The sequence below is a fragment of the Prionailurus viverrinus genome, chromosome E2 (genome assembly GCF_022837055.1).
Source record: "Prionailurus viverrinus isolate Anna chromosome E2, UM_Priviv_1.0, whole genome shotgun sequence".
NCBI classification, from domain to species: domain Eukaryota; kingdom Metazoa; phylum Chordata; class Mammalia; order Carnivora; family Felidae; genus Prionailurus; species Prionailurus viverrinus.
The window spans coordinates 18,121,092-18,148,504 of NC_062575.1; the positions used below are offsets into that span (position 1 = coordinate 18,121,092).

General features: G+C 40.2%; 2 protein-coding genes and 1 non-coding gene across 7 annotated transcripts in view; 2 read left to right on the plus strand and 1 right to left on the minus strand.

Annotated features, from left to right (window-relative positions):
- Positions 1 to 27,413, minus strand: part of NIP7 (nucleolar pre-rRNA processing protein NIP7) — a 73,634-nt gene that overhangs the window by 34,549 nt on the left and 11,672 nt on the right. The gene's annotated exons all lie outside the window — the stretch shown is intronic.
- TERF2 (telomeric repeat binding factor 2) lies at positions 1,792 to 26,945 on the plus strand. Of its 4 annotated transcripts, none has more exons than XM_047835928.1 (10): positions 1,797 to 2,337; positions 2,441 to 2,536; positions 3,194 to 3,324; positions 13,235 to 13,321; positions 14,382 to 14,528; positions 16,502 to 16,608; positions 17,953 to 18,345; positions 22,895 to 22,980; positions 25,214 to 25,260; positions 25,774 to 26,945. In XM_047835928.1, the coding sequence occupies exons 1-10, from the start codon at positions 1,959 to 1,961 to the stop codon at positions 25,930 to 25,932; spliced, it is 1,632 nt and encodes a 543-aa protein (XP_047691884.1). In that variant the 5' UTR covers positions 1,797 to 1,958; the 3' UTR covers positions 25,933 to 26,945. The 4 variants fall into 4 exon arrangements, with proteins under 4 accessions (XP_047691888.1, XP_047691884.1, XP_047691886.1 ...); XM_047835930.1 differs by having other exon boundaries at positions 1,799 to 2,337; positions 25,220 to 25,260; XM_047835929.1 differs by having other exon boundaries at positions 1,803 to 2,337; positions 25,217 to 25,260.
- On the plus strand, positions 4,436 to 4,508 carry TRNAK-UUU (transfer RNA lysine (anticodon UUU)). Its single transcript has one exon. It is a non-coding gene; the product is annotated as a tRNA-Lys (tRNA).

Genomic DNA, 27,413 nt, shown 5'->3' on the forward strand with positions numbered 1-27,413 from the left:
GGAAGCAGCAGGGCTATTTAACCCTGCCCAAAAAGCCAAGAAAGGTTGAAATTCTCTTAAATGAGGCTTGACTGACAAGAAGGACTTAGTTAGGCTAGAATAGACAAGATGAAGGTTCCAGGGCGATTGAGTAGCAGGTGATAAGGAAATGTTACAAGTTGCACATACGTGGGGCGCCTGGGTGGCTCAGTAGGTTAAGCATTTGACTTTGTTTCAGGTCATGATCTTGTGGTTCGTGGGTTCAAATCCCACCGCAGGCTCTGTGCTGACAGTTCGGAGCCTGGAGCCTGCTTCAGATTCTGTGTCTCCCTCTCTCTCTGCCTCTTCCCCTCTCACACTCTGTCTCTCTCTCTCTCTCTCTCTCTCTCTCTCTCTCTCTCTCTCCCAAAAGTAAACAAACACTTAAAAAAAATAAAAAGAAGTTTTACAAACGTGAGCTCAAAATGAGGTTGGCAAATAGGCAATCTCTTCAGGCTTTAAATGTAAAGTTAAGGCGTCTGCAACTTGTTCAAAAACAAAAGGGAACTGTCAAAGAGTATTAAGTGAAATATTTGGATATGTGTTCTACTGTGTATCCTTCAACTCACTAATTCTACTTTAAGGACATGATCTTAATGAAATAATTTTAAATTTGTGCAACTATACTGTTAAAAGTATGTTTCTAATATTGAGACTGTCTAAAATTAGAAAAATTTGAAATTTCCTAAACATCTTACAGTAGGGGCTTAAATAAAGAAAACTTTGGTTCACCCATATATTAGAATGCTAAAGATTAGTAGCTGCTAAAGATGCTGTAGGGGGAAAAAATGTAATGGCATGGAAAGATGTTGATTATGCATTAAATGAAAAATGAAGGTTATATAAAATATATATAGTATAATGCCATTTTTAGTAAATACACACACACACACACACACACACACACACACACACGGTATGCAAAAGACATTGGACATAGGCTATAAACCTAAACTGCACGTCAGTTTATTCTTGCCTGTGAGATTATGGGTGATTTAAATGTTAATCATTTGGGGCGCCTGCTCAGTCGGTTAAGCGTCTGACTTCAGCTCAGGTCATGATCTCGCGGTCTGTGAGTTCGAGCCCCGCGTCGGGCTCTGTGCTGACAGCTCGGAGCCTGGAGCCTGCTTCGGATTCTGTGTCTCCCTCTCTCTCTGCCCCTCCCATGCTCATCCTCTGTCTCTCCCTCTCTCTCAATAATAAATAAATGTTAAAAAAAATAAAATAAATTTTAACCCTTTTGCTTATTTTTTTAAATTGTTCCACAGCAGGTACTATTTTTGTAATTAAGAAAAATTATATGTCTTATATGTCGAGAGGTTTCTGGGGTGCCGGTCATATTCTTGACCTCGATTGGGTTTACACTGGACTTTGCTTTAAATTGTTAAAAAATGTAAATCTATTTAATAAAATTTCCATAATGTGTGCTACATTTCACAATTTTAAGTGCTAAATAAGCTGCACGTGTTTATCTTTCAGTATCTTTTTTTTTAATTTTTTTTTCAACGTTTATTTATTTTTGGGACAGAGAGAGACAGAGCATGAACGGGGGAGGGGCAGAGAGAGAGGGAGACACAGAATCGGAAACTGGCTCCAGGCTCTGAGCCACCAGCCCAGAGCCTGACGCGGGGCTCGAACTCCCGGACCGCGAGATCGTGACCTGGCTGAAGTCGGACGCTTAACCGACTGCGCCACCCAGGCGCCCCTCTTTCAGTATCTTTTACGCAGTCCCAGTATCTTATTGTATTCCATCATTTAGGAGCAAAGTTGATACTTGACCGCAAACTGCGTTGGTTTACCCTCCTGGACGGCTTGGACTCCAAGCCCCATCAGTCATTGCGGCCTGCATACTGGGAACTACGGGGTCCGAGAGGCAGTTAGCGATCCATAGTCTTTTCCCTCCCAGAAGCCCGCGGGCGGCTAGGAACGCAGTCCGTGTCATGGCCGCGGGAGCCGGGACGGCAAGCCCCGCTTCCGGCCCGGGCGTTGTGCGTGACCCGGAGGCGTCACAGTCGAAGAAGCGGCCCGGCCGGGAAGGCGGGGAGGGCGCGCGGCGATCGGACGCGATGGCGGGAGGAGGCGGGAGCAGCGACGGCAGCGGGCGGGCGGCAGGCCGGCGGGCATCCCGCAGCAGCGGGCGCGCTCGGCGGGGGCGCCAGGAGCCGGGGCTGGGGGGCGCCGCGGAGCGGGGCGCGGGGGAGGCACGGCTGGAGGAGGCGGTCAACCGCTGGGTGCTCAAGTTCTACTTCCACGAGGCGCTGCGGGCCTTTCGGGGTAGCCGGTACGGGGACTTCAGGCAGATCCGGGACATCATGCAGGGTGAGGGCCGAACCTAGGGAAGGAGGCTGGCCGGGGAAGGGGATTTGTGGGGCCCGGGTGTCGGGGCTGGGGGTCGCCGAGCCAACGATGTCTTCTTTCCTAGCTCTGCTTGTCAGGCCCTTGGGGAAGGAGCATACCGTTTCTCGGCTGCTGCGGGTTATGCAGTGCCTGTCGCGCATCGAAGAAGGGGAAAATTTAGGTATGGCAATTTTTGTGTTCTCAGGGCATACTAATTTAGGGTTACGTTGTTGTTTTCCAACTTATGTCCAGAACTGAAGGATTCGGGGTGAAGGTGCACTACTATGTCTCGATCACAGTGATCTTTTTCCTTCTAAAATGAGTCTATTCCCTGGGTTTAGTTTTCTCCAGTTAAGATTCTCTTGTCTGCTTTTCTATTTTTTATTTCCTCCCACCTGTTTCTTGCTTGCCCCAACTTTGCTGCGATCTAATGAGTTATGTTAAGATGGCCAAATTTTTCCCGGTAGAATGTTTTCCAGAGTATAAGCACTTTTTTTTTTTTTTTTAATTGAACTTGAGAGCTGTTAGCAAAACTGTCTCCAGTTTCTGGTCGCTTGTATCTGAGGAGGATGTGTGTACCCTGAAATTTGAGATGCAAATACATGGGTTAAAAAATAAATTTTTACCTGTCTTGAAAATTAAAAAATAGTCACTTCAAATTCATTGGCTTGAATTTGAACTCTTAATATGTTTGTAAGCTTGTAGCCAATCTGTTAGCAAGTTAAATGCAAATGTTACCATATTTACATGTGTCTTTTCAGATAAACATGTATTTTGGACATGTTGTTTCTGCTTCTTATAAAATCTCTTAAAGGGAAAACTGTGCTCTTTGTCCTAGACTGTTCCTTTGATATGGAGGCTGAGCTCACACCACTGGAATCAGCTATCAATGTGCTGGAGATGATTAAAACGGAATTTACACTGACAGAGGCAGTGGTGGAATCCAGTAGAAAACTGGTCAAGGAAGCTGTAAGGCTCTGTATTTATTTCTTTTTTTCTTTTGACAAAAATCAGATGTCTTTGAGCATACCAATGCTTATCTTTTCTGTGTGACGATGGAGAGAGCAAGTGAACATATTGAAATGTAGACACACACATATGTTATATCTCTTCAGGTGACCCCTTCCCAGGTCAGGCTTGGAAAGTGTTAATGGCAGGTACGCTGCTTTTGTAATTTTGGTTGCTTTCCTTGTGGCCTTGGCAGAAGAGGCAATACAAAGGAAATGGGTTGGCATTGAAGACTGACATTTTGGAGGTTATTACACCATTCAGGAGCATCGTGAAAGGGCTAGAAGTAACAGGCCTAGGATTTGGTCATCCTTGTTTATAATAAACCAAAGAGGATAACTGGGGCCTTGAGAAATGTGGGACTGACTTTGAAGAGGAACATTGCCTTTGAACAAACAGAATTAAAGGTGCTGGGATAATCAGCCAGTTAGAAAACCAGTAATGGTAGAAGGCTGGCATAGCCAGTGTTCTTAACAAGGAAAAAGCTACTGGGGTATCTAGGAATTTGAGTGTGTGTGTCATGGCTCAGCTAGCTTCAGATAGTAGAACTTACTTAAAACACAACAGGCAGTGGAAACCAGTCAGAAAAAAACCAAGGCTGCGGGTGGGGGGGGGGGGGTGTGGAAGCAGATGTGGAGGTGGGGAGTGAAGAATTAACAGCTGAGCATTGCCTTGGTGGTGGAAAGTAAGGAAACTGTTAAGAAAAGGATCCTTAAAACACAGGATCTCAGGTAGGGGTGTGGAGATAAAACTTTGCTTAAGCAAGGAAGACTTTCTGTCCTTTGGCTGTGTGCTGGGTACTTAGGTACCCTGTTAAAAAAGACAACTAGTGTGTGTGAGGTACAGATACTTATTCAATTAAGGAGCTACTTTTGGTTTTGGAGAGAATGCTCAGAGAATCCAAATTCCAAAGAGGAATAATTCCAAGAATAGATTTTTAGTATAGGTAAGTCAAGTTTGTGATGGAGGGACAATGTCAGAGAAGACATATTAGCAAAGGAGGAGAAATCTATGCCTACTTTCAGAATAGCTAAAGATCTTTTGAATGGGAAGAAATGGTACATCATTGCGTGCCTGGCTGGCTCAGTCAGTAGAGCATGAGACTTTTGATCTCAGGGTTGTGAGTTCAAGCCCCATGTTGGGTATAGAGATTACTTAAAAATAAAGTCTTTAAAAAAAAAAAAAAGGAAGAAATGGTACCAGTTCAAAATAATTCATGTAATTCCTGTTAAGTTAGGTAGCAGATTCAGAACTGCAATTCCTTTAAAACACAAGAGCTACATAGATTTATTTCTATCCCTTCTTCTGGAAGAGTATTTGTGGGTTTCATCTGCATATTTGTTGTTTTATTATTATTTTTTTTAAGTTTATAGATCACATTTGGGGGTTTCCTTAGGAAAAATCTATTAGCGAAATGCAAATGACCTTAAAACTGTCAACCATACTCTTATGTTGACCTTGTTCTTTTCCATTTTCCATCAGGTACCAGATTTCTTGTTATACTCACTGTATTAAACTGTTATTGCTGTGGACCAAATACTGCAAAATTTAGCAGCTTAAAACAGTTAATATGATCTCTCATTTTCCAAGAGTCAGGAATCTGATAGTGGTTCAGCTGAGTGCTTTTGGCTTGAGGTCTCTCATGAGATTATAGTCAGGCTGTCCGCTAGGATTGCAATCATCTCAAGACTCATCTGGGGTTGAAGGATCTATTCTCATGCTCACTCACGTGGTTGGTTGTTAGCAGGACTCACTTCCTTGCTGGTTGTTAGGTAGAGACTTCAGCTCCTCGCCTCTCTGCAGGGCTGTTTACGGTGTGATGGCTTGCTTCCTTTAGAGCAAGTGATCCAGGAGAACAAGAGCCCAAGACAAAAGCTGCAGTCTTTTATAACCTAATTTCACAAGTATCATCACTTGTGCCATATGCTGTTGGTCACACAGACCAGGCCAACTATGGATTAGTGTGTAATGGGACTGTGCAGGGTGTGGGCATCACTGCAGGGCATTTTAGAGGCTGGCTATAGCCACAATTACCTTGAACTCTTATTCAGTGATACTGTATCACTTGCCTCCTAATTTCTTATTAAAAATTTTTCATTTAGATTCCTAGAATCTGTTAATGGTCATCTTTGGGAAAATGCCATGGAGTACCTAGGCTCATTGAAGCTTTTTGATGCATTTTCAGCTTTTTGTAAAGTTTCACAACATTCATTTAAATGTCTATTAAATTTTTGTTCAAGTTTATCAAATAGGTTATTTGTTAAGTTAGAACTTTTCATTGTATGATGTAGGCATTTCTACAGGTCTTTGGTACCCCTTCAGGAATCAAAAAACTATTTTCGTAAACAATGCCAAAACATTAGTTGACTGTGCATTGACTGCACTAATGGTGTAAAAGCAGTGATGGGTAAAATTGCTGGTATCTTGGCATGACTAAGGTGATGGTAACCTGTAGAGTAGCCATTGGAGTCTTCATTGCCACATTCTTGCAGTTTAAATAACAAATAAAAGCCAGTTTCAATTTAGAAGATCACTGATAAAGCAGTAAAATTATTAATTTTATTAAATCTAGACCCTTGAGCAAAGCTCTTTTCAGTATTTTGTGTGACAAAGTAGGAAGTTTGCTCGAAGCATTTCTGCCATATACCAAAACTTGATGGTTGGCTTCAGGAAATCACTTGTGTGACTGTTTGAGTTGCATGCTGATCTAGCACTTTTTTAATGGAACGAACACCTTTCTTTTTTTTAACTGAAAAGAACTGACACATTTTGGCTGTTTAGGTGTGGGCATTTGGCAGTCATTTTCTTGTAAAAGAGCAAAGGGAATTTGTCACTTCAGAGAAAACACTGATAGTATTTGTTGCCATTGATAAAAACTGACGCTTTCAAGTAAAAATTAAAATTCTGGAAAACTGGTATTGATGTGCCTGACAGTTTCCCAATTCTTAGATTTTTCTGATAAGATTGATGGTGATTATTAATATCGCTTATTTTCAAGGTATTTTTAATGAATGTGTCAACATTTGGAAGATCTACATAATTCAGTAAATATTTTCCAAATGGCCAATGCAATATACTATAAAATCATTCATGGGTAAAAGATCCATTTAAAATGCAAGATAGACTAACAGATTTTAATGTAACAGATGATGAAAAGTTCACTTGCCCAAGTTTGGTGTAGAATCAAAGAAGAATATCCACAATTTTCTCAAAGGTCTGTTAAAAATACTACTCCCTTTTCCAACTTCATATCTATGTGAGGATGGAGTTTTTTAGTATATTTTAACCAAAACAACACATCACATCAATATGAATGCAGAAGCAGATATGAGAATCCAACTTTCTTCTATTAAGCCAGATATTAAGGAGATTTGCCAAAATGTAAAACAAGGCCAGCTTTCTCATTAGACTTTTATCTTAGAAAATACAGTAATTTTTCATAAAGATATTTATATTAACCTGCAATGAGTTTGTTGTTTTTAATGAATTAATAAATATTTAAAATTTTTGTTTTATATTTGTAATATATTTCTAATATATTTCGATAACCCACAAAAACAAGTTCTTTGGGGTCCTCATTAACATTTAAAAGTATAAAGGAATCCTGGGGCGCCTGGGTGGCTCAGTCGGTTAAATGTCCTGGGGCGCCTGGGTGGCTCAGGCCATGATCTCACGGTTTGTGAGTTCAAGCCCTGCGTCAGGCTCTGTGATGACAGCTCAGGGCCTGGAGTCTGCTTCGGATTCTGTCTCCCTCTCTCTTGGCTCCTCCCCTGCTCACACTCTGTCTCTCTCTCAAAATAAATAAAGATTAAAACAAAAAAACGTATAAAGGAATCCTGAGACTAAAAAGTTTGAGAACTGCTTCTGTAAGCTGTTAATGGTATTGAGGCTAAATTGGTTTTCTCTTCATAACTGAAAGATTCCTCAGGTTTCTGTGGAGAACAGCAGAGAGTAACATGTATGGTATATTACTGGGAAAGCATTTATTTGTTGCTTTTTGCTGTGTATCATTCTCCCCTGCACCTTTGGTAACAGCACTTTTTCTTTTGAGGCCTTACCCAATTTGGGGGGGGGGGGCTGGGTGCATAAAACACACTCTTTAAGTACCTTAATTTTTGAAATAAAAAGCTTTGTCAGAGCTTTTTGAGTATTCCTGTTTCCCACAACAGCCTGGTTTCTTTCTGAGTTTTTTTCTTTAGCCTTTCTTCCCTTCTGTGAGTTTTGGTTTTCTCTTTCTATGTGCCTTCTGCGATTTACTGCCCGCCCCCCCCCCCCCCCCCCCCCCGCTGTTGCCCAATATAAACTCATCTTGCCTGTATTGAAAATCTGTGCTTGGAATTTCCTTTTTATTTAAGTTAGCCAGAGACCATTGCTATTGCTTACACCCTAAGAACCTTAGAGATACATACATAAGCAAAGAAATTATACTGCTTTCTGAAAACTTTCAAGTGAAAAAGCAAGAGTTCATTTCTTTAAAACAAACAAACAAAAAACTTTCCAGGAAATTAAAAATAGATTTAAAAGATAAGCTCATAGCACAAATGTTGGAGGCAGACTTTTAATTTAGATTTTGAAAGCATTCACATTTCCTTTCTTATTTTACAAAGTAAATATAGTAGGACCTGGTTCTAATTCTGGAAAAGACAGAGTAACCATATTCTCTTCTGTCTTACTTAATGCAAGTCTAAGTCCTGGACAGATTGTGTGGAGCACCTATCTGACAATTCAGAAATGTAAATGATAGTAAGCAGGTGGGGAAGAAGACGAGAATTTGAAGGTCCACCAACTGGTGATGAGTAGCTGACCACTTTTTCCTTCTCTGTTACCACCTAGCCTGGACTTGAAGGCTCTCGAAACCTAGAAGTGCACTCTAGGTGGGAAGAGAAAGAACTCCAAGAAAGGCTTTCTCTGGCCTGAGGAGCAAGAAAGAGATCTCCTGAGGGCCAGGGAGGGTGGGAAAAATCCCAGGCTTTTTTTTCTCCCTTCTCTCCTGTCCCAGCACCCAGGCAATACTGCACTGGTGGCAGCAGTGGCCCAGTGATGACGCAGCAGGGCTGGCACCTAAAACTGAAGGAAGAGAACCCTTTCTCTTTTAGCAGTGGAGCTGTAATCCCTAGAATGCAGAGCAAATTCCACTGCTTCTTTACTGTCTATCCTGCTGCTTGCTGTGGATGCAGATGCAGTGTATAGCACAGTGGGGAAACTAAACCCCAGGAATGCAAGGCTGGTTTGAAACTTGAAAATCAATCAGTGTACTCCACTCTATTAGTCTAAAGAAGAATAAAACATATGATCTTTCAATTGATGCAGAAAAGGCATTTAACAAAATTCATTAGTTCCTGATAAGAACACTCAGCAAACTAGGAATAGAACTTTCTCAACCTGATAAAAGACATCTACGGAAAACCTATAGCTAACATCATCCTAGATGGTGGAGGATAGAATGCTTTGTGCTTATAATCCAAAACAAGGCAAGGATGTCCATTCTCACTGTTTCCATTCCATGTTATACTGGAAGACCTAGCCAGTGCAGTAAGTCAAGAAAAAGAAATAAAAGACAACAGACTGGAAAGGAAGGAAAAAAACTATCCTTATTTGCAGATGGTATGACTGTCTATATGGAAAATCCCATACAATATACTAAAAAGTCTATAAGTAAGTATAGCAAGATTGGAGGATATAAAATCAACATACAAAAATTATTCATATGTCCAGTATATATTAGCAGTGAATGACTTGAAATTATCAAAACAGTGCCACTTATAATAGCTCCCAAAAAGAAGAAAAATAAATACTTAAGTATATGTCTAGTAAAACATGGGTAGGATCTTTATGTGGAAAAACACAAAATGCTAATGAGAGAAATCAAGACCTAATACATAGAAAGGCACACCACGTTCATGGACTGGAAGACAATATAGTTAAGAGGTCCATTCTCTCCAGGCAATGGAATGAAGACCCCAATGACTATAGTACTAAATAACCAAAACAATTTTGTAAAAGAAGAACAAAGTGGAGGACTCACTACACAATTTTAAGACTTACTATAAAGCTGTTCAGGACTATAAACATAGGTTAATGGAACAAGAGTCCAGAAATAGGCCTACACAAATATGACCTTGATTTTTGACAAAAATTTGAAAGAAATGCAATGGAAAAGGTATTCAACGGAAAAGGATAGTCTTCAACAAATGATATGAAACAGCTGGATGTCCACATGCAAAAAGTGAACCTTGACCTAAAACTTACAAAAATTAATTCAAAATAATCTAAATGTAAAATGTAGGTGCCTGGGTAGTTCAGTCAGTTGAGCAACCAACTCTTGATTTCAGCTCAGGTCAGGATCCCCGGGTCCTGGGATTGAGCCCAGCTGTGCTGAGCGCAGAGCCTATTTAAGATTCCCTCACTCTCAACCTCTGCCCCTCTCCCTCACTCATGTGCATACACTCTCTCTCTCAAAATAAAAAAATTAAAATAAATGCAAAATGTAAAGCTGTAAAACTTAGAGGAGAACATGAAAGAAAATCTTTATGTCCTGGACTCGGACAAAAATTCTTAGCTATGACACTGAGCATGATACATAAGAGGAATTTTTTTTTAACTATATTTATTTCAGGGCACCTGGGTGGCTCAGCTGGTTAAGTGTCTGACTTCAGCTCAGGTCATAATCTCATGGTTTGTGGGTTCGAGCCCCATGTTGGGCTCTGTGCTGACAGCTCAGAGCCTGGAGTCTGCTTGGGATTCTTGTGTCTCCCTCTCTCTCTGCCCCTCCCCTATTCGCACTCTGTCTCTCTCTGTCTCTCAAATAAACATTAAAAAAAAATTTTTTTTAACTTTATTTTGAGAGAGCATCCGTGCAAGTGGGGGAGGGGTAGAGAGAGAATGAGAGAGAATCCCAAGCAGGCTCTGTGCTGTAAGTGCAGAGCCCAACACAGGGCTAAGAGGAAATTTTGATAAGAGGAAATACTGGTAAATTGGACTTAACAAGAATTTAAAACTTTTTTTCCGAGCCATAGACTGGAATATTTACAAATCACTATCTGACAAAGGACTTGTGTTCAAAATATATAAAGAAGCCTCAAAAAAAAAAAAAAAAAGCACCATTTAAAAAATGGGCAAAAGTCTCCTCAAAGAGAATGTACAAATGGCACATAAACACATGAAAAGATGTTCAACATCATTTAGTCAATAGAGAAATACCAATTAAAATCAGTGAATACAGGACATACTACTAGAATAGCTCAACTTCAAAAAATACACTAATGATGTGGAGCAAGTGGAACTCTCACACATTGCCAACGGGAGTGCAGAATGGTATACCCACTCAGGAAAACAGTTTAGCCATTTCTCATATAAAGTTAAACATACATTTTCTATATGACCCAGCAATCCCACTTGTGGTTATTTACTTTAGAGAAATGTTATGTTTACCCCAAAACTTGTACATGAAGGTTTTAGCATCTATTCATAACCACCAAAATTTGCAGACAACCCAAATATCCTTCAGTGGGTGAATGGATAAACAAAATGTAGTACAGTAGCGCCCCCCCCCCCCCCCCCCGCATCCATAGTTTCACTTTCTGCAGTTCCGTTACCCACAGGCAACTGTGGTTGGGAAGCAGATGATCCTCCTGACATAGTCAAAAGGCAGAAGGCCAGTAGTAGCCTACGGCTAAGTCTTGATACTTACATCATTCACCTCATTTCATGTCCTCACATAGGCATCTTACCATTTCACATCACAAGAAGGGTGAATACAGTACAATAAGATATTTTGAGAGACCACATTCACATAACTTTTACTATAGTATATTGTTACAGTTCTCATTTATTGTTGTTAATCTCTTACTATGCCTAATTTATAAATTAGACCTTATCATAGGTAAGTATGTAGAGGAAAGGGGAGGGAGGACTACAATAAATTCATACAATGGAATACCACTCAGCCATAAGAAAGAAAAAAACTATATAGATGTTATAACAACATAGATGGATCTCAGAGGCATTTATACAGAGGGAAAGAAGCCAGTCTCAGGGCTACAGCCTCTAAAAAATAAGTGCCACATACTGTATGAGTCGATTTATATGACCTTTTTTTTTAAATTAAATTTTAGTTAACATACCAGACAATATTAGTTTCAGTAGAATTCATTGATTCATCACTTACATACAACATCCAGTGCTCATCACGAGTGCCCATTTTAATACCCATCACCCATCTAGCCCACCCCCGACCCATTTATGACATTCTTGAAAAGATGAAACTGAGAAGATCATTGGCTGCCAGGGGTCAGGGATGGGGAGGGGTGACTAGAAAAGTAGCACAAGGGAGGTTTTTGGATCCATGGTTTTTGTGTCCTCTGTGGTCGTTACAGGATTCAGTAGGTGTTTTTAAATTAAGAACACTACACCCCCCCCAAAAAGTTCATTTTACCGTATGCATGTTAAATAAAATTTAAAAACATGATAGGATCTAAATGATTTTATACAAAGTAAAACCTTTGAATTCTTCAAGAAAGTTCAGGATAAGTATAGTTATTCTGCGGAAAATGATGTAAAAGCAAATGTGGTCATGACTAAAATGAAAAGACCTACTTTGTACCTTCCTTGGGCAGCAAGAATTTATATATGGTTGTGCCTGCTATTCAAGAGCATTTGAATTTGTACGTATATAGTATATGTATATGTATACAGTTTCCTTTGTATGCTGAGGACAGAATCACCAGAGATTAATACTGAAATCCCCTTGCTATTCCTCCTTGTCTTCATCTGTATCTCCTTCAGTTTTTCTCTGAAATGAAGATTGAAAATATCTGTGGATGAGTTTTCCTTACCGTGTGTGTGTGTGTGTGAGAGTGATATGTTTCTTATACCTCTCTTTAACACAGGATTTAGAGTAGCTATTTTATTCTGTAAGATAACTCCAAATGCTCCCAACTTTCCCCTGGCTTTTCTAATTAAAAAAAAAAAAAAATGTACACATATATTTTTAAAATATCCCTTGGGGTGCCTGGCTGGCTCAGTCAGTGGAGCATGTGACTTTTGATCTCGGGGTTGTGAATTTGAGCCCCACATTGGGTGTAAAGATTACTTAAAAAATAAAATCTAAAAAAAAAAATCCCTAAAAATTGTTGATCACTGTCATTTTACCTCTGCATATCTTTTCTTGGGGTTTCTTTATGAAAGGACTCTTCTTTTTCTCTGTAGCTGATGAGACTTTTTCATTCTGCCGGGAATTTTGCCCCTTTTGTGTGTTACATGTGGATGCATTGGATTTGTTCATCTCGGTAATTTCCTGTACACTTTTAACTGGAGTTGCCAGCTGGGGTTTTACGGTAGTGAGAGGCTGTGTTGGTTCTCCTACAGAAATGGCCTCAGGCCTTTCCTGAATGGAGAGCCGAACCCTATGGTCAGCAAATGGCTTTTTCCCCCCCAACAGTCTATCATCCCCACTCTGTCCCCATCATTATATCAAAGCTTTGCGTCCAAAAAGAACAGATCCAATTGTTCTGGGGACCTGGAATGACTCCTGTCCATTTTGCTTTTCCTTGGGAGGCCCTATTCAATTTGGGTAAATGGTCTGTAATCCAGAGGATCAGATTTTGCTTTATCAGCTATTTTTTAAAAATCTATTGTAATGTTGAAAATCTACTACCCTACACAATGAAAGAAGAGTGCTTACAGTTGTTCATAATGCCTGAGCAGTGACTGTTAGCTCTTAAGTACAGGAATTTGATAGATTGTGAAAATTTTCTTGGGTAAATAAGGCTCACTTTTACTTTTTAGTAGTTTATTTTAGTACCTGATTTTCTGATTACTCCTGTCATTATTACAACAGTTAAAAAAAAAAGGTTTTTTTCCCCTTTTGTAGGCTGTCATTATTTGTATCAAAAACAAAGAATTTGAAAAGGCTTCAAAAATTTTGAAAAAACATATGTCCAAGGACCCCACAACTCAGGTAAATTTGATATACTTTTGCTTCCCTGACTTAAATCCATCTCATTGTTTTTTGTGGGGAAACAGGGAAAGGGTTCTTTGTCAGGAATGTAATTTAAATATTTGGCATCCTTAGCATGTTGTCTTTTATATACGGGATAAAAACATTGTGAGATTGACTTTTCAAAATTTATTTTGTATTGTACAAATTTACCTAAATTATTTTCTTGCCCATTTCTGTCTGGTTTGTGGCAGAACTTTATTTAAGTGATCAGCACCAGGTATTAAGCTATCAACTTCGGGTAATGCTCCTAACTTTATTTACATAAATGCTGATTCTGCAGACTTGAGAACCAGCCTTGGTGAGGACTTAACTCCTCTATTTTCTGGTGTCAAAAGCTCTGTTGGTGCCCTGCTCTTTTTTTTTTTTTTCTTTCCTTTGTAAATCTAAATTTTAGTTTTTGAAAAGGTAATACATGTACATAATAAAATTCAAAAAGTACAACAAAAGAGCTTAGTGAAAATTCTCTTATCTCTTGACTTAGCCACCTCATTCATCTCCTCATAGACAACCAGTGTTTTTTTTTTTTCTTTTATCCTTTCAGAGATAGTCTAGCCTATGCATATGCAAGCAAACAAGCCTATGTGTGTGTATACAGAGATACATATATATATCCATTCTTCCTGCTCTTCCCATATATACCTGTGAGCATATTCTACAAACTAATTTGAGCATTTTGTAAATTGCTTTTTTCACTTAATATATCTTGAAGGTCATTCTATATTAGCACGTAAGGAGCTTCTTCATCCTTTTTTTCCTTAAGTTTAAAAATCTTTATGTAAATGTGTAAAGGTACTTTAGATCCTAAGTTCTTCGTATTTTTTTATAGCTACATACTAACCCATTATGGCTGATCCATAATTTATTGCCCTGTTCTTTGTGGTAGGCTCCCCTTCCTATATATGAACACTGATGGCCATTGACAGCATTTGAAAGTTGATAGTGTTGTCTCAACTCACCATCACTGAATTTTTACTAGAGTTCTCCTTTCTTATGTTGCAAATATCGGTCCTTTGTGTAGAAGCTGAGAAATGATCTCCTGAACATTATCCGTGAGAAGAACTTGGCCCACCCTGTTATCCAGAACTTTTCCTATGAGACCTTCCAGCAGAAGATGCTGCGCTTCCTGGAGAGTCACCTGGATGACGCAGAGCCCTACCTCCTCACGGTGGGGCTTGGCCTTCTCTTCCCGTAACTGTGATGTGGCCTTGAGGATGTGCAGGCAATTAGAAAAGGACAGCTCTTTTTAGAAGTGAAAAGAGTAAATGTGTGTAAAAGACTTTTGATTTATATGCACTGTCTTCCTTAATTAAATGCCTTAAATATACAGAAGCGGAGATTCTGACAGAGGTACATGGAACGTACCTGGTTTCCTTCACCTTCCATTTATACCTCCTACATGTGATTAATCTGTTGTGGTTAAAGTAGGGGAACACTTGAAATGAGTGGTGGTTCCCAAAGGAGATGAAATTTGAGTTCAGTTCGGGAGCAAGAGTGGTTTGGTAGATACAGTATAATAGGGTTGTTAAGAGGAGGAAGGAATAACTGGAGAAGAAAGGTGTGATGAGAAGTATGATAAGGCATAAACTAAATGAAGACGTTCTTTAATTGGATCAAAGTGATCAACATAAAGAATGGCAGGAGTGAGGCTCAGGACAGCATGTGGAAGAAAAAGAACCTAGTGTGTCCTATAGGGTGGCCTGTGATATTGGAAAACTGAGTGAGAGGGTTTTGGTTTGGTTTGATTTTGGTTTTAAATCACCAACATCTGAGAATATCTTAGCTCAGGGAGGCTGGCTGATTCAGTCAATAGAGCACATGACTCTTGATCTTGGGGCTGTGAGTTCAAGCCCCATGTTGAGTGTAGAAATTAGTTAAAAGTAAAATCTTGAAAAGAAAGAAAGAAAGAAAATATCTTAGCTCATAACAGTAGATCTGCCAGGCCCATATTAGACTAGTGTTAGGTGTCCTAGCAGTCATTTGGCAGATGTGAAATTATCTGTAAAGCAGATAGTTTGGAATATTCAGGGAGCAAGTGTCAGGATACTTGAGCCTGGCCTGGGGTCCTTTATTTTGTATTCCAGATTAACTGGAAAAATAACCTTCTACTGTTGGGGGGGGGGGGGGGGGGCAGGGGACAAAACTTTGTTCTTTTTTTTTTCTTTTTCTCTTTTTTTTTTTTTTTTTTTTTTAAGAGAGAGCATGTGCGACTGGGGGAGGGGCAGAGGGAGAGAGAGAGAATCCCAAGCAGGCTCCATGCCCAGCGCAAAGCCTGTGTGATCCCAGGACCATGAAATCATGACCTGTGCCGAAATCAAGAGTCAAATGCTCAGATGATTGAGCCATCTAGGCACTGCCCCCTCTTTTTTTTTTTAAGTAGGCTCCACGCCCAACATGGGGTTTGAACTCATGACCCTGAGATCAAGAGTCACACGCTCTACTGACTGAGCCAGCCAGACACCCTTAGAACTCTCAGTTCTTAAGACACCACTTGTTACAGATATGCATATCTGAAACAGAATGATACTAGACTAATTGGAAATGTATAAAACTTCAGTCAGAGGGAGACAAATGGGCAGTTGTTGTTAGAGCAGGATTGGCCCACTCAGGGCTTTATGTGGTATAAGTAAGGATTTTCAGAGTTAATAGGAAAAACATATTTGTGAAATATGTTTTATAAAAAAATTTATACACAAAGTAAAAGATATTAATATAAGCATTAGTTACTCCAAGTTTGGAAAAAAAAGTTTGACTTTTGTCCATGACCCCAAAAGTATATTTGGCATTCAGAAACTAGATTAGAGATGAGACTGGAAGAATGGAAGAGGAAGTAGAGTCAAATCACATACTTGTTTGTTGTCCAAAAGGTTGAATTCTTACAGTGTCAAGATGGTCAGCACCACTCAAATTGAGTTCTCCTTTAGTATAGAAAATTGTGAGCCATCTTTTGAGGAAAGAAAAGAGCAAGACATTTGAGATAGTTCTTGTGAATTCTTTCCCTTTGTATGTCCTCCTCTAGTTTATGCCTTGAGTGGATTTATAAGTGAACATGTTTGCATGTTGAGTGTGTACGTTCGTGAAAGAAGAGATTTAATGAAATTCTGTGACTTCCTCTTCCTGATGACATCCTTCTTTTCCCAGATGGCCAAAAAAGCTTTGAAATCTGAGACTGTCGCCTCAGGTACAGTGAAGGAAGATAAACAGCCAGCACCAGAGCCTGTGCAGAAGCCACTCAGAGAACCTGCAAGGTGAGAGGGATGCCCTTTTGCGATCTTGGGTGAAACATAAGGGTAGTCTGTTGGAAGCAGTCTCCTTAGAGTAGAATCAGTTAGTTTCTCCTAGTACTGACATGTTATTTGGTGACTTATACAAGGCAGTGTGGGAGTTACAGAGCACACCTCGGGAAAATGAGAATATTGAAGATGCGATGTCATATCCCTGACAGAAGTTCCTGACTGGTTGTTCCTCAAAGTTTCTTTCCTTCTCTGTTGTCCTGTCCTTGCCTTGCCCATATTCACTCATTACGTCCTTGTGGATACCTGATCTCTTAATGCACTGTTCAGACTTGTGAATCAGATTCCCAAGACAAGTTGTTAAAGCAGGGGTTACAGGTTTAGATGCCTTTGGGGGCCCAGTAGAAAATGTACAGGAGTGAGTACAGGATAATGCATTTCAGAGCATGTGAGTGTGAACCAGAGAGGGCATGCTTTTCAGCTTCGTGTGATTGTTGCAATGTGGAAGTGTCCAAGGATGCCCAAACTTCAGTTCAAATTTTTATGTGAGACATCCAGTTTTGTTTTTGTTTTGTTTTTTGACCTTTCCCAGTTTGGGGAGGCAATTAGTCCAATTTAAAGAAAACAAAACTTGCATAGGTTAGGCAACAAGACATATCTGTCAGCTGGGTTTGGCTTGTAGGGTGCCCGTTTGCCCTCTTCTAACAGTTTTTAATTTAATTATACCAGTTATTCCAAATCATAGTTGAACTTAACTTTATTATGAAAAGGCAGTTTCTCATTGTTCCAAGACTGGCACAATTCTAACTCTGACAATTCTCAAAATCCCATTTATAAGTGTACTGTAGGAGAAAGGGGGCAGAATGGAGACCAGTCTTTTCCTTCTTTCACATGAGGGTTGAACTGGAGAGCTGGAAGAAGAGTTTAGACTTCAAGGTGAGATTGCTGAATTGTCATTTGGTTGCCCAGACAGACTCGTAGCTATTCGGCACTATACACAGTTCTGACGTAGTTGCTATAGTTCATGCAGACTAAAGGGATTAGCATGCTGGCTAAGGAGGTCTCTTGGAAGAGGAGTGTCATTGGCCCTAGTCCTTTAAGGTTCTCTTACTTGGGAGTTTAAACTCCAGAGTTCAACTTCTATATCATATAAAGCCTCTATTTATGCTTATAAATGGAAGCTTTATAATTAAAGGTTGTTTTGAACAACGTTTTTTTTTTTTTTTTTTTTTCCAAATGAAGTGTCCTCAATTTGAGGAGTCCTCTAATTTGAAGCTTCACACTTTGGAAAAGTTGTGGCTGTTTGGATGAGCATCAGTAATGGTGAGACTGATCTTTGTATATCTGCTTCATGTGTAGGCAGTTACGGAGTACCCCAACCACCATTGGAATTATGACCCTGAAAGCAGCTTTCAAGACTCTGTCCAGTGCACAAGATTCTGAGGCAGCCTTCTCAAAACTGGACCAGAAAGATCTGGTACTTCCTAATCAAGTGTCTCTGCCATCACCAGCCCTCAAAAACAAGAGACCAAGAAAAGATGAAAATGAAAGTTCAGCCCCTACTGAGGGTGAGGGTGGTTCTGAACTGCAGCCCAAGAACAAGCGCATGACCATAAGCAGATTGGTTTTGGAGGAGGACAGCCAGAGTACTGAGCCGAGCACAGGCCTCGACTCCTCCCAGGAGGTCATCCCGGCATCACCATCCAAGCCCACCGTTCTCAACCAACCCCTCCCTGGGGAGAAGAATCCCAAGTATGAAGACGTTCTTTGTGGCAGTTTGGGGGCTGGTTGGTGGTCCTGGTTGGGCCTGGTATTGCTTCCATGAATGAAGTAACTTTCAGCTAAGTTATTCACCACCAAGGCTTGCTCAGACTGCTAGAATGTGACTTGGGAGTGGGGAGTGACGACATAGCCATCCCTGCCAGTTCTGAAGCCCCACCCGTGGGCTTCGAGGCATTGCACTAGGCGTGAGTGAGGATGGAAGGGTTTCAGAGCCTCCTACTCATTGCTGCTTTCATTTTTAGCAAACTTCTGAGTGCCTTGACTACTAAGTATCAGTCTTCCTTGTTAAAAGAAATTTGAGTTAGGCCACTTTAGACTTTGATCCTTAAAAAGATTTATGAATATTTATAGTTTTGCACCTTCTATGAGTATTTAAGACTTGGCAAACTCAGTAAATATCTCCTAATCTCTCACATTCTGCTAGGCTCTGTGGGGCAGTGGTTAGAATGCTTATATTTTGCTCCCTGTCATGGGCTGGCTTTTAAGTTTTGCTACCCTTTGTGCTGTCTTGTGGATCCTTCCTCTAAGCAAACTGGTTTGCTTATTCTGTCTGTAACATACTCTCTTTGTTTCTACTGCTGTACTCTTCTTGCTTCCTCTCATTCCTCACAGTTGGGTTTTCATTCCTCCATTATTGCTTGTGAGAATCCCATCCCTCCTTCAAAGGGAAGAGAAGCTGATATTGATGAAGTACTTTCCATGGGCCAAACACTTTTCACATATTATTTTACTGAATCTCTAGAATCCTCACTCTGTAAGTGATATGTTAGCCCCACTTTTAGATGACAAAGGTTTAGAAAAGTTATTAATTTGCCTGAAATCACAAAGCTGAAAAGTGGCAAAGTTGGGCTTTGGGATTTTTAACCCTAATCAGTCTTGACTCAAAAAGTCAATGGCCCATACACCACCTACACCAAGATGCTTCTTAAAATTCTGCTTCTTCCATGAATCTCCCCTGCCAACCCTGCTTTAAGTGATCATCTCACTGGTCACCCAAGGTCATTGCCATCTCTACCACTGCTCTGACATGCATGTGCTAGGTGCCCAGAGAGGCTGTGGCATCTAAATGATTAATACTCAGGCACAAATCTGCACAATACATACCATTACCTACATTGGGAAGTGAGTGAGTCATTGGCTGGGCAAGCAAATGGAGCTCAACACACTTTTATTCTCATTTGATACATGATCTCCTTTATTCCTTGCAGCAGTCCTGTAAAGCATAGATATTACTGCTATGAACAGATGAGGAAACTGGAGAGAATGCATGATTACAGTGGTTTCATAAATGGGAAGATCCGTGAAGATTTAGACCTGTTTACCTCTCTCATGTGTCAAGCACGTGAAGCTTGAAGGGTATCCTAAGCAGAGGTTGGCAAACTACAGCTCCTGGGCCAAATATGTCTGGCACCCACTTCTGGAATTCAGCCACAAACATCACATATGTATTGTTTGTGGCTGCTCTTGATGCTACACTGAGTTGAATAATTGCAACACAGACAGTAAGGCCTGCAAATCTGAAGGTACTCTCTGGTACTTTACAGTAAAAGCCTGGCTAAAGGATTTGCTCGTGAGGTACCTGGGAGCTCTAGGGAAGAAGAGCTCAGTCTGCTCAGCAAAGTTGTGGGTGGAACAAGCCTTGCAGAGGAGCAAATGTTGAGCTGACCTTGAAGGATGAATAAGAGGTCATCAAGCATATTGTGGGGTGGGGGTTCTAGACAGCAGGGATCTCTTGTATAGTCATGAGAAAGCCTAGTATGCTCCAGAAAACATCACGTATTCTGTATGGCAAAAGAATATAATGCACAGGGAGGATGAAAGGAAGAAATGTGTGGATGGGTAGATGGGCTAGGTCTTGAATTCTTTTTGTATTCTATCAGTCAGAGGTTCTTAAACTGGGCTTCCTATCACAGTGACCTGTGGGATGTTTAATAAAATAGATAATCCCAGGATCCTGAGTACTGAATTAGAAGGGGCAGGATCTGTAATCTGCTTTTCTAACTATACCCCAGATAATTCTACTACAGCTAATCTGAGGGCCTGATGAACTACCACGGATGGCTTCTAAATAGGCACTGAGGCAAAGAGATCAGATAGGTGGCTGGAGACTGCTACTGAATGAGTCGTCAGGATCTGGAGGAAGCTAGGCTGGTGGAATTGAAGGCAGGATTAGGGTATATTATCTGGAGGGCAGGGTCACAACTAGTAGATTTTTATATGTCCAATGGCACTTGGCACAGGGCAAATGCTTATTAGCTATTTGTTAACCAAATAAAATAATAATTCTTGGTTTCTTGCAATTTAAAGGGTCCTACCCAAAACTTACATAAAAGGCCGCAAAGGGTTAACATTTTAGGCTTCCTGGCCACTTGTGTCTCTATTGCTTATTTTTGGTTTGGTTTTGTTACAACCCGTTGAAAATGTAAAAACCATTCTTAGCTCAAGGATTGTACAAAAACCAGCAGCCAGAGGCTGTAGTTTGCCGACCCCTCTAGACCAGACCCCTCTAGCCCATTCACTGCTCATCAAGTTCTAACTTTACCAACAGGAGCTTAAGGACCAGGAAGTGACGTGACTTGCCTAGGATTACACAGCCACCTCACAGTGAGATGAGGACCGATGTCAGCCCCTTCCACAACAGAAGTTAGGCAAAACCAAACGTGTGTACACAGAATAAGTGTTGCGTTCAAAGGAGGAGCAGGAGGTTACCATAGTGGTCTGTGCAGATTGTCTGCAGGCAGAGTGAACAGACACATGGGTGAAAATGACAGTCCCAGAGGTTAAAATCAGTTTTATCCCAGCATGGGGATAAGCAGGCAGAAAACTAAAGCTGTAATCCTGACTTTTATTTATAAACAGTAATTAACACAGTTAATATCCTGAAAAGGAAAAACATCATGTAATTTTTTTCACTTTGTCTCAAGCAAATTATTCTCAGAAATAATATTTTTGGGGATATGACCCAGCTTAAAAATAAAGTAGATAGTTTACCATTTGTCTCAGCCATGTAGGCAATTTCATAGAAAACTCCTGGAACTCGAGGAATTTTTTCCAAGTCTGTGTACTTCTTAAGTGAACAGCTTTCATTACTCATTTGCAAAATACCTAGCCAGTGTTAAAAATAAATTTCCATTCATAGTTGGGGAAGGAGGCAGAGGTTTGTCTCTGTACTCTGTTGGTCAAGTTTTACAAGTCATTTGATCTATATAAATTCTTCAAAATTAAAATCAGATACTTTACATGTTTGCTTTGTAAAAGATGTTACAATTCTGAGATCAGATTTGTTCTGTGTTATGTTCCGAGGGCCATTTATTATTAATCAGGTAAACATAGTTAAAGTTGAATAGAAAAGACTGACTACGATTTTCATTTATTCAACAATTCAAGTTTGGGATTATTTCTTTAGCTTTGGGACTTTTTTTGATTACACTCAGGTACTTAACATTTCACTTTTACAGGAAGGATTCTTATTTGCTTACACTCTGATCTTCAGTGGTTTAATTTATTTGCAGCTCTTTGATAATCCTGTTACTACTCTAGCATTTACTTCTCCAGCTCCTGTTAGATTATGTGTTACTGTGCTAGATGTTTGAGGTAGACAAATGAAGATACCGAGCTTGCCTTCAAGGTGCTTATGATTAAGGGGTATGCTGTGAACTGGCTGTTTAATAAAGTGGAAGCACAACCACCAGGGCAGAGAAGTGGAGGCTTTTTGTGTGTATTGGGGGCCAGGACTTAGGGTAAGCTTCATTGGGAATGATGGCCTTAAAAAATGGGTAGAATTTTACTTCGCAGGGAAGGGAATCCCAAGCAGAGGGAAGCGTAGAGAGGAAAGAACAGATCTTATAGAAGGAAAAGAGCAGAAGGCATGGCTGCCGTTTGTGCTGGTGTGGGTGGAGAGAGGAGGCTTTGGTAGCAAGAAATTGTCTGGAGCCAGACTGGAGGATCTTCATTCACCCAAACAGGCTTCAATGTTGAGGCAGGGAGAAGCCATCATGGAACAGAGATGAGGTAATTTCAGACTGATGTTCAGGTGGTTTTGGAAGGGGAAGGGGCTGAGGACAGAGACTCCAGTTAAGAGACTAGTGATACTGGTGAAAGGTACCAGTGCTTGGACAAGGGGAATGGAGAGGGAAAAGAATGCAGTTCAGAGATAGGACCAGGGCATGTCTTTGAAGAACTGGGAGCAGTTTGCATGTTCTGGGTTAGAACAATGCTGAATGAGACCTTTAAAATGAGAATCCAAACCAACCAACCAACCAAGAACAGGAAAATGAACAGATTTTGAGGGGGACAGTGGTGTATTCATTCATTGCTGAGTCTGAGGGTTGATCCTGCAGCCTGCGGGACAATGACATGGAGAAGCCTGGCCAGGTCAGGACTTTGGGAATTGTAAATGGATCTCCACTGTGGTCACAGAACAGGGAGGAGTACAGGCCATGAGAGAGCCGAGGGTAAAATATGGGATGACCCTGATGAATCTGTTTTACATCTTGTCCTCTTGTTGATCTCCCCTCAGAGTACCCAAAGGCAAATGGAACAGCTCTAATGGGGTTGAAGAAAAAGAGACATGGGTGGAAGAGGATGAACTGTTTCAAGTTCAGGGTAAGCTAGGACATTCTCCTTGGTCTCCTTGACAGTAGCTGAAGTATAGATGCCTGTTACTATCACATTAACGTTCCAGAAACTGCTTGTCTCCAAACTTGTATAAGTCTAGTAAGTTCCTCATTGTGATTCACGAGGAGTCAGTTTTATGTCCTTTCCCATTAAACGATGGAGACTGTCAAAGCAGCACTTTAAACAGAATTTTTAATTAAAAAAAAATTTTTTTTTAGTAGGCTTCACACCCAAGTTCTCAGGGCTTGAACTCACAGCCCTGAGATCAACAACAGTAGCATGCTCCACCGACTGAGCCAGCCGGGCACCCCATGGTTTTTTGTTTTTTTTTTTTTTAATTTTTTCGTTTTTTATTTATTTTTGGGACAGAGAGAGACAGAGCATGAACGGGGGAGGGGCAGAGAGAGAGGGAGACACAGAATCGGAAGCAGGCTCCAGGCTCCGAGCCATCAGCCCAGAGCCTGACGCGGGGCTCGAACTCACGGATCGCGAGATCGTGACCTGGCTGAAGTCGGACGCTTAACCGACTGCGCCACCCACGTGCCCCCCCATGGTTTTGTTTTAATAAATCCTATATTTAATTCTAGCTGATGTTCTTCCTAAAGTCTTTTAATTAAAGGTAGAAGTGGCCATTCCCTGCATTTCTTGTTTAAGTAAAAAAAAAATCTCTTACCAGTTTATTTTTTTCCAAAATAAGAAACTTTACTTTTCCATAATTAATATTAAAACTTGTAGCATTTGCATCAGAATATCTCCCACCACATACTTTGCATTCTAATGGAAATATCGTAAGTACTAAAACATAATCTTGGAGATTCTAAAGACTTTGGTAACACAGCAACAACAGTAAACCTGCCAATCCCAATTTTATCCTTAAAAAAGTACCTTAATTGGCACAATCTTAGTTGGCAAGATCAAGATCACACAGGAAATGGAAGTAACAGAAAATCAATAAAAGTGGCATAAAATATTTAAAAACAACAGGATCTAAAAGTTCCAGAAAACATCTACTTCCAGTGCAGTCCAGATTTATCAGCTTTAAAATCTGCTTCCACTACAGTATGAAGTACTTCCACGATTTAAAAATAAATAACCTGACTCTGTAAATATCCCTTTTCCTGAACCACCACCACTGCTGTAGGAAGCACTGCTGGGACAGTCGCATCTGCTGCAGCAGACCTCTAGCAAGTTTCATCTGTGTGCAATTTTGCCTTTTCTTGCAGCTTTTTAATGGCTCTTGTTGGCTTGCAACGGCATGCCTTTTATACTAGTATACCCTCCTATAGCCCTCTGGCCTTTCAAAAAATTATCTTTGTGCATTTTTTTGAGGCCTGATGTCTTCCTTATGGTGAGAATGTGGAACTTGAGCAGATCTCACATGGTCTCTCTGAGTGGGGAACAATAATTACCATCCTGTTCTTGTTAAGATCTTGAACCACACTTTACGTACATAAAATGATCAGGGATTTGAAAATTCTGGCCTACGACAGTAAAATTGTGTTATTTCAAAGCAGTGGTTAGCAAGGGGTTGTAAAGCAGAAATTATACACACAACATTATAATACACTTCACTTGAACACAGGTTTGAACTGCACGGGTCCACTGACATGCATTTTTAAAAAATAAATACAGTATAATACTGTAAATGTATTTTTCTTAGGATTTTATTTCTTACTTTCTTAACCTTTTCTCCAGCTTACTGTAAGAGTATAGAATATATTACATGTAACATGCAAAATATGTGTTAATTGACTGTTTATGTTATTGGTAATGCTTCTGGTCAACAGTAGGCTATTAAGTTTTTGGGGAGTCAGTGTAGATTTTTGACTACATTGTGGGTTGGGGCTCCTAACCCCCCACATTCTTTAAGGGTCACTTGTATATGTGCATATATTAGAGTTTTAACACAGTCACTCAGTAATTTTAAAAGTCATGTAGGTTTTACTAAAAAGCCTGAAATCCATCATTAACCTTAATTGAATGTCTTTATTGAATGTCTGTCTGTAAACTATTTGCTCTGTAGAGATTCTCATTGGCTGAAATGACTGTTATCTTGTAAACAAAGGACAAAAACAAATTAGCATTTAGTGACAGCCTTTCTTCTCTCAATGTTGGGAAATTCCAATTAAGTTTTCCTTTTAAGAACATTTGATGTCTTTTTCTTGTGGTTTGTTCACAAGAGAAAGGTGAACTCTGAAATGAATCTACTTTTAATGTTTTCCAGCAGCACCAGATGAAGAGAGTGCAACCAGTATAACAAGAAAGCAGGTAATTTAAAATGACATTTTCTGACCTTTTCTGGTCGTGTGGATAGAACAAAGGTAAAATAAGTACGCACACCTCACGGCATACGGTGTATTTCCATGCACCTGGAACATGCATAGGACATAGGATGTTTCCATGCACCTGGAAGAAGGTCTTTTAATTTTCCAAATAATCCAGGATTATTCCAGATAATCCAAAGTAAGTTAAAGGAAGAAATTCTCTGGAAGAAAAACCTAGGAGGACAGAAACCTCTGATACATTTTCCTGACTATGAACAACGTACGTTTGAAGTTTTTAATGCAGAAGTGATTATTAGTTGACGATGAAATGGCAGGACACGGAAAATTATTAAATGTCTAAATCCACAGTGTTATCTATATCATGTTTTAAAAACATAAACCCTTCTTTTGGGTTCAGATTATTGTCCTACGATTCGTGAGTTTACCTCTTCATTGTAGGAAAATGTGAATAAGTGGAGAGACAGGTTGTGATAAATATTTTGGTTTTCTTTTGCAGAAGTGGACTGTAGAAGAAAGCGAGTGGGTCAAGGCTGGAGTGCAGAAATATGGAGAAGGAAACTGGGCTGCCATTTCCAAAAATTATCCATTTGTTAACCGAACAGCTGTGATGATTAAGGATCGCTGGCGGACCATGAAAAAACTTGGCATGAACTGAAACAGGCTTTCATTTCCACAGAATTCACAGGAGCATGGTTCCTAATAATAGCCCCTGATAGTCTGTTTTTCTTTCAGAAGCTGGGCTGGGATGAGAATTTTGGGCATCCTCCTCCAACATGGGGGAGGTACCAGTTCTACTTCATTGCTGTTGAAGATCATGGAGCTGAGAAACAAAGCCAAGTCCACCCCATGTCCTTGGCAGAGATGACAGGCACATAGCTTGTACAGTGCCAGAATATCATTAGTATTTCCCTTCTTTAGTGGTTTGCTTGAATTTAAATCCCTGGTAATCAGTAGAACCTTCTCCTAGGAAATGGTGGAGTCTGTTAGGAGCCACTCATGACTCTGACCTGTTAAAACCAGCAACGTGAGCATTATTTGGAGTGAACTTGTTCCAGGTAAAGCTTTGGCCTTCTGATGCAAATGCAAAGGACCTTCATCTGTCATGAACCCAGGCTGATGAGAGACCAGTCCTGGTGGAATCAGTGTCTCTTTAAAAATTCTTTAGCCAGTTGTAACATCAACATCTAGACCTGACAGCCTTGGCATTTGCTCCCAGTATTTGCTGGGCTAGGCAGGCAGGTTTAACCTCCACCTCTCCTGTGGTTGAACCAGTGTGTTTTTTGGTAAAATGGTGATTGTAGATAAGCTTAGCCCTTTACCCCAGTCCCCCTGCCCAAGTCTCTTCCTTATGCTGGACTTTTAAAGCTTAAAAAAATCTTGACTGAATATAAATGCCTAATTACATTCTTTGTGAAATGGTTGCTTCCGCCTGATTCCCTAATTGTGCTGTGTTAGTGTCTTGCTCTGAAACTCAACATTCCCTTCTCCTTTTGTACCTTGTTGTGCTTGCTGTCTCTCTCGGACATCCTTAAAGACTGTCTTTTTGGCAAAAAAAAAAAAAAAAAAAAAAATCAGTAAAGTGTTTTCTGTAATCTTTTTTTAAAATATGAGAACTAATTATTGTCCATAACTTGTAGCACTCTTCATTAAAGTCTTGCTTCTCTCAAATGTTAAGTAGCGATTTAATTCTAGCACAGCACGTATGAGCAGATGGAGGTAGCACCATGTTGAACAATCTTTGCTGAACCATGTTGACTGTGTTAAGAAGCTGATGTCAGCTTGTATTGGGTGTTTCAATCCTTGAAAGCCATGTCCAACAGAGATGTGGAAACTTCCTTTTAATTTGTCCATTTCTTCATATAACATATTTTGGGACAAAATTCCCCCTTTCTCACATTTGAGTGAAAGGCAAGTTGTAAAGAAATGCTACAGTTTTAAAATTCATCCTGTACCTACAAGTTAGAAACTTTACAGAGCTTTTTTATATATTTACATGTTTTGGAATTTAGTATCCTGTTTTCCTATCAGTTAATCTCAAATGAAGCTACAGTGAAAAGGTGAGACCCAAATCCCCATTGATCTGGTTCCCCTAAACAGGGTTAGGATCCAGAAGCTTTTCTCTCCTCCACTCTCACA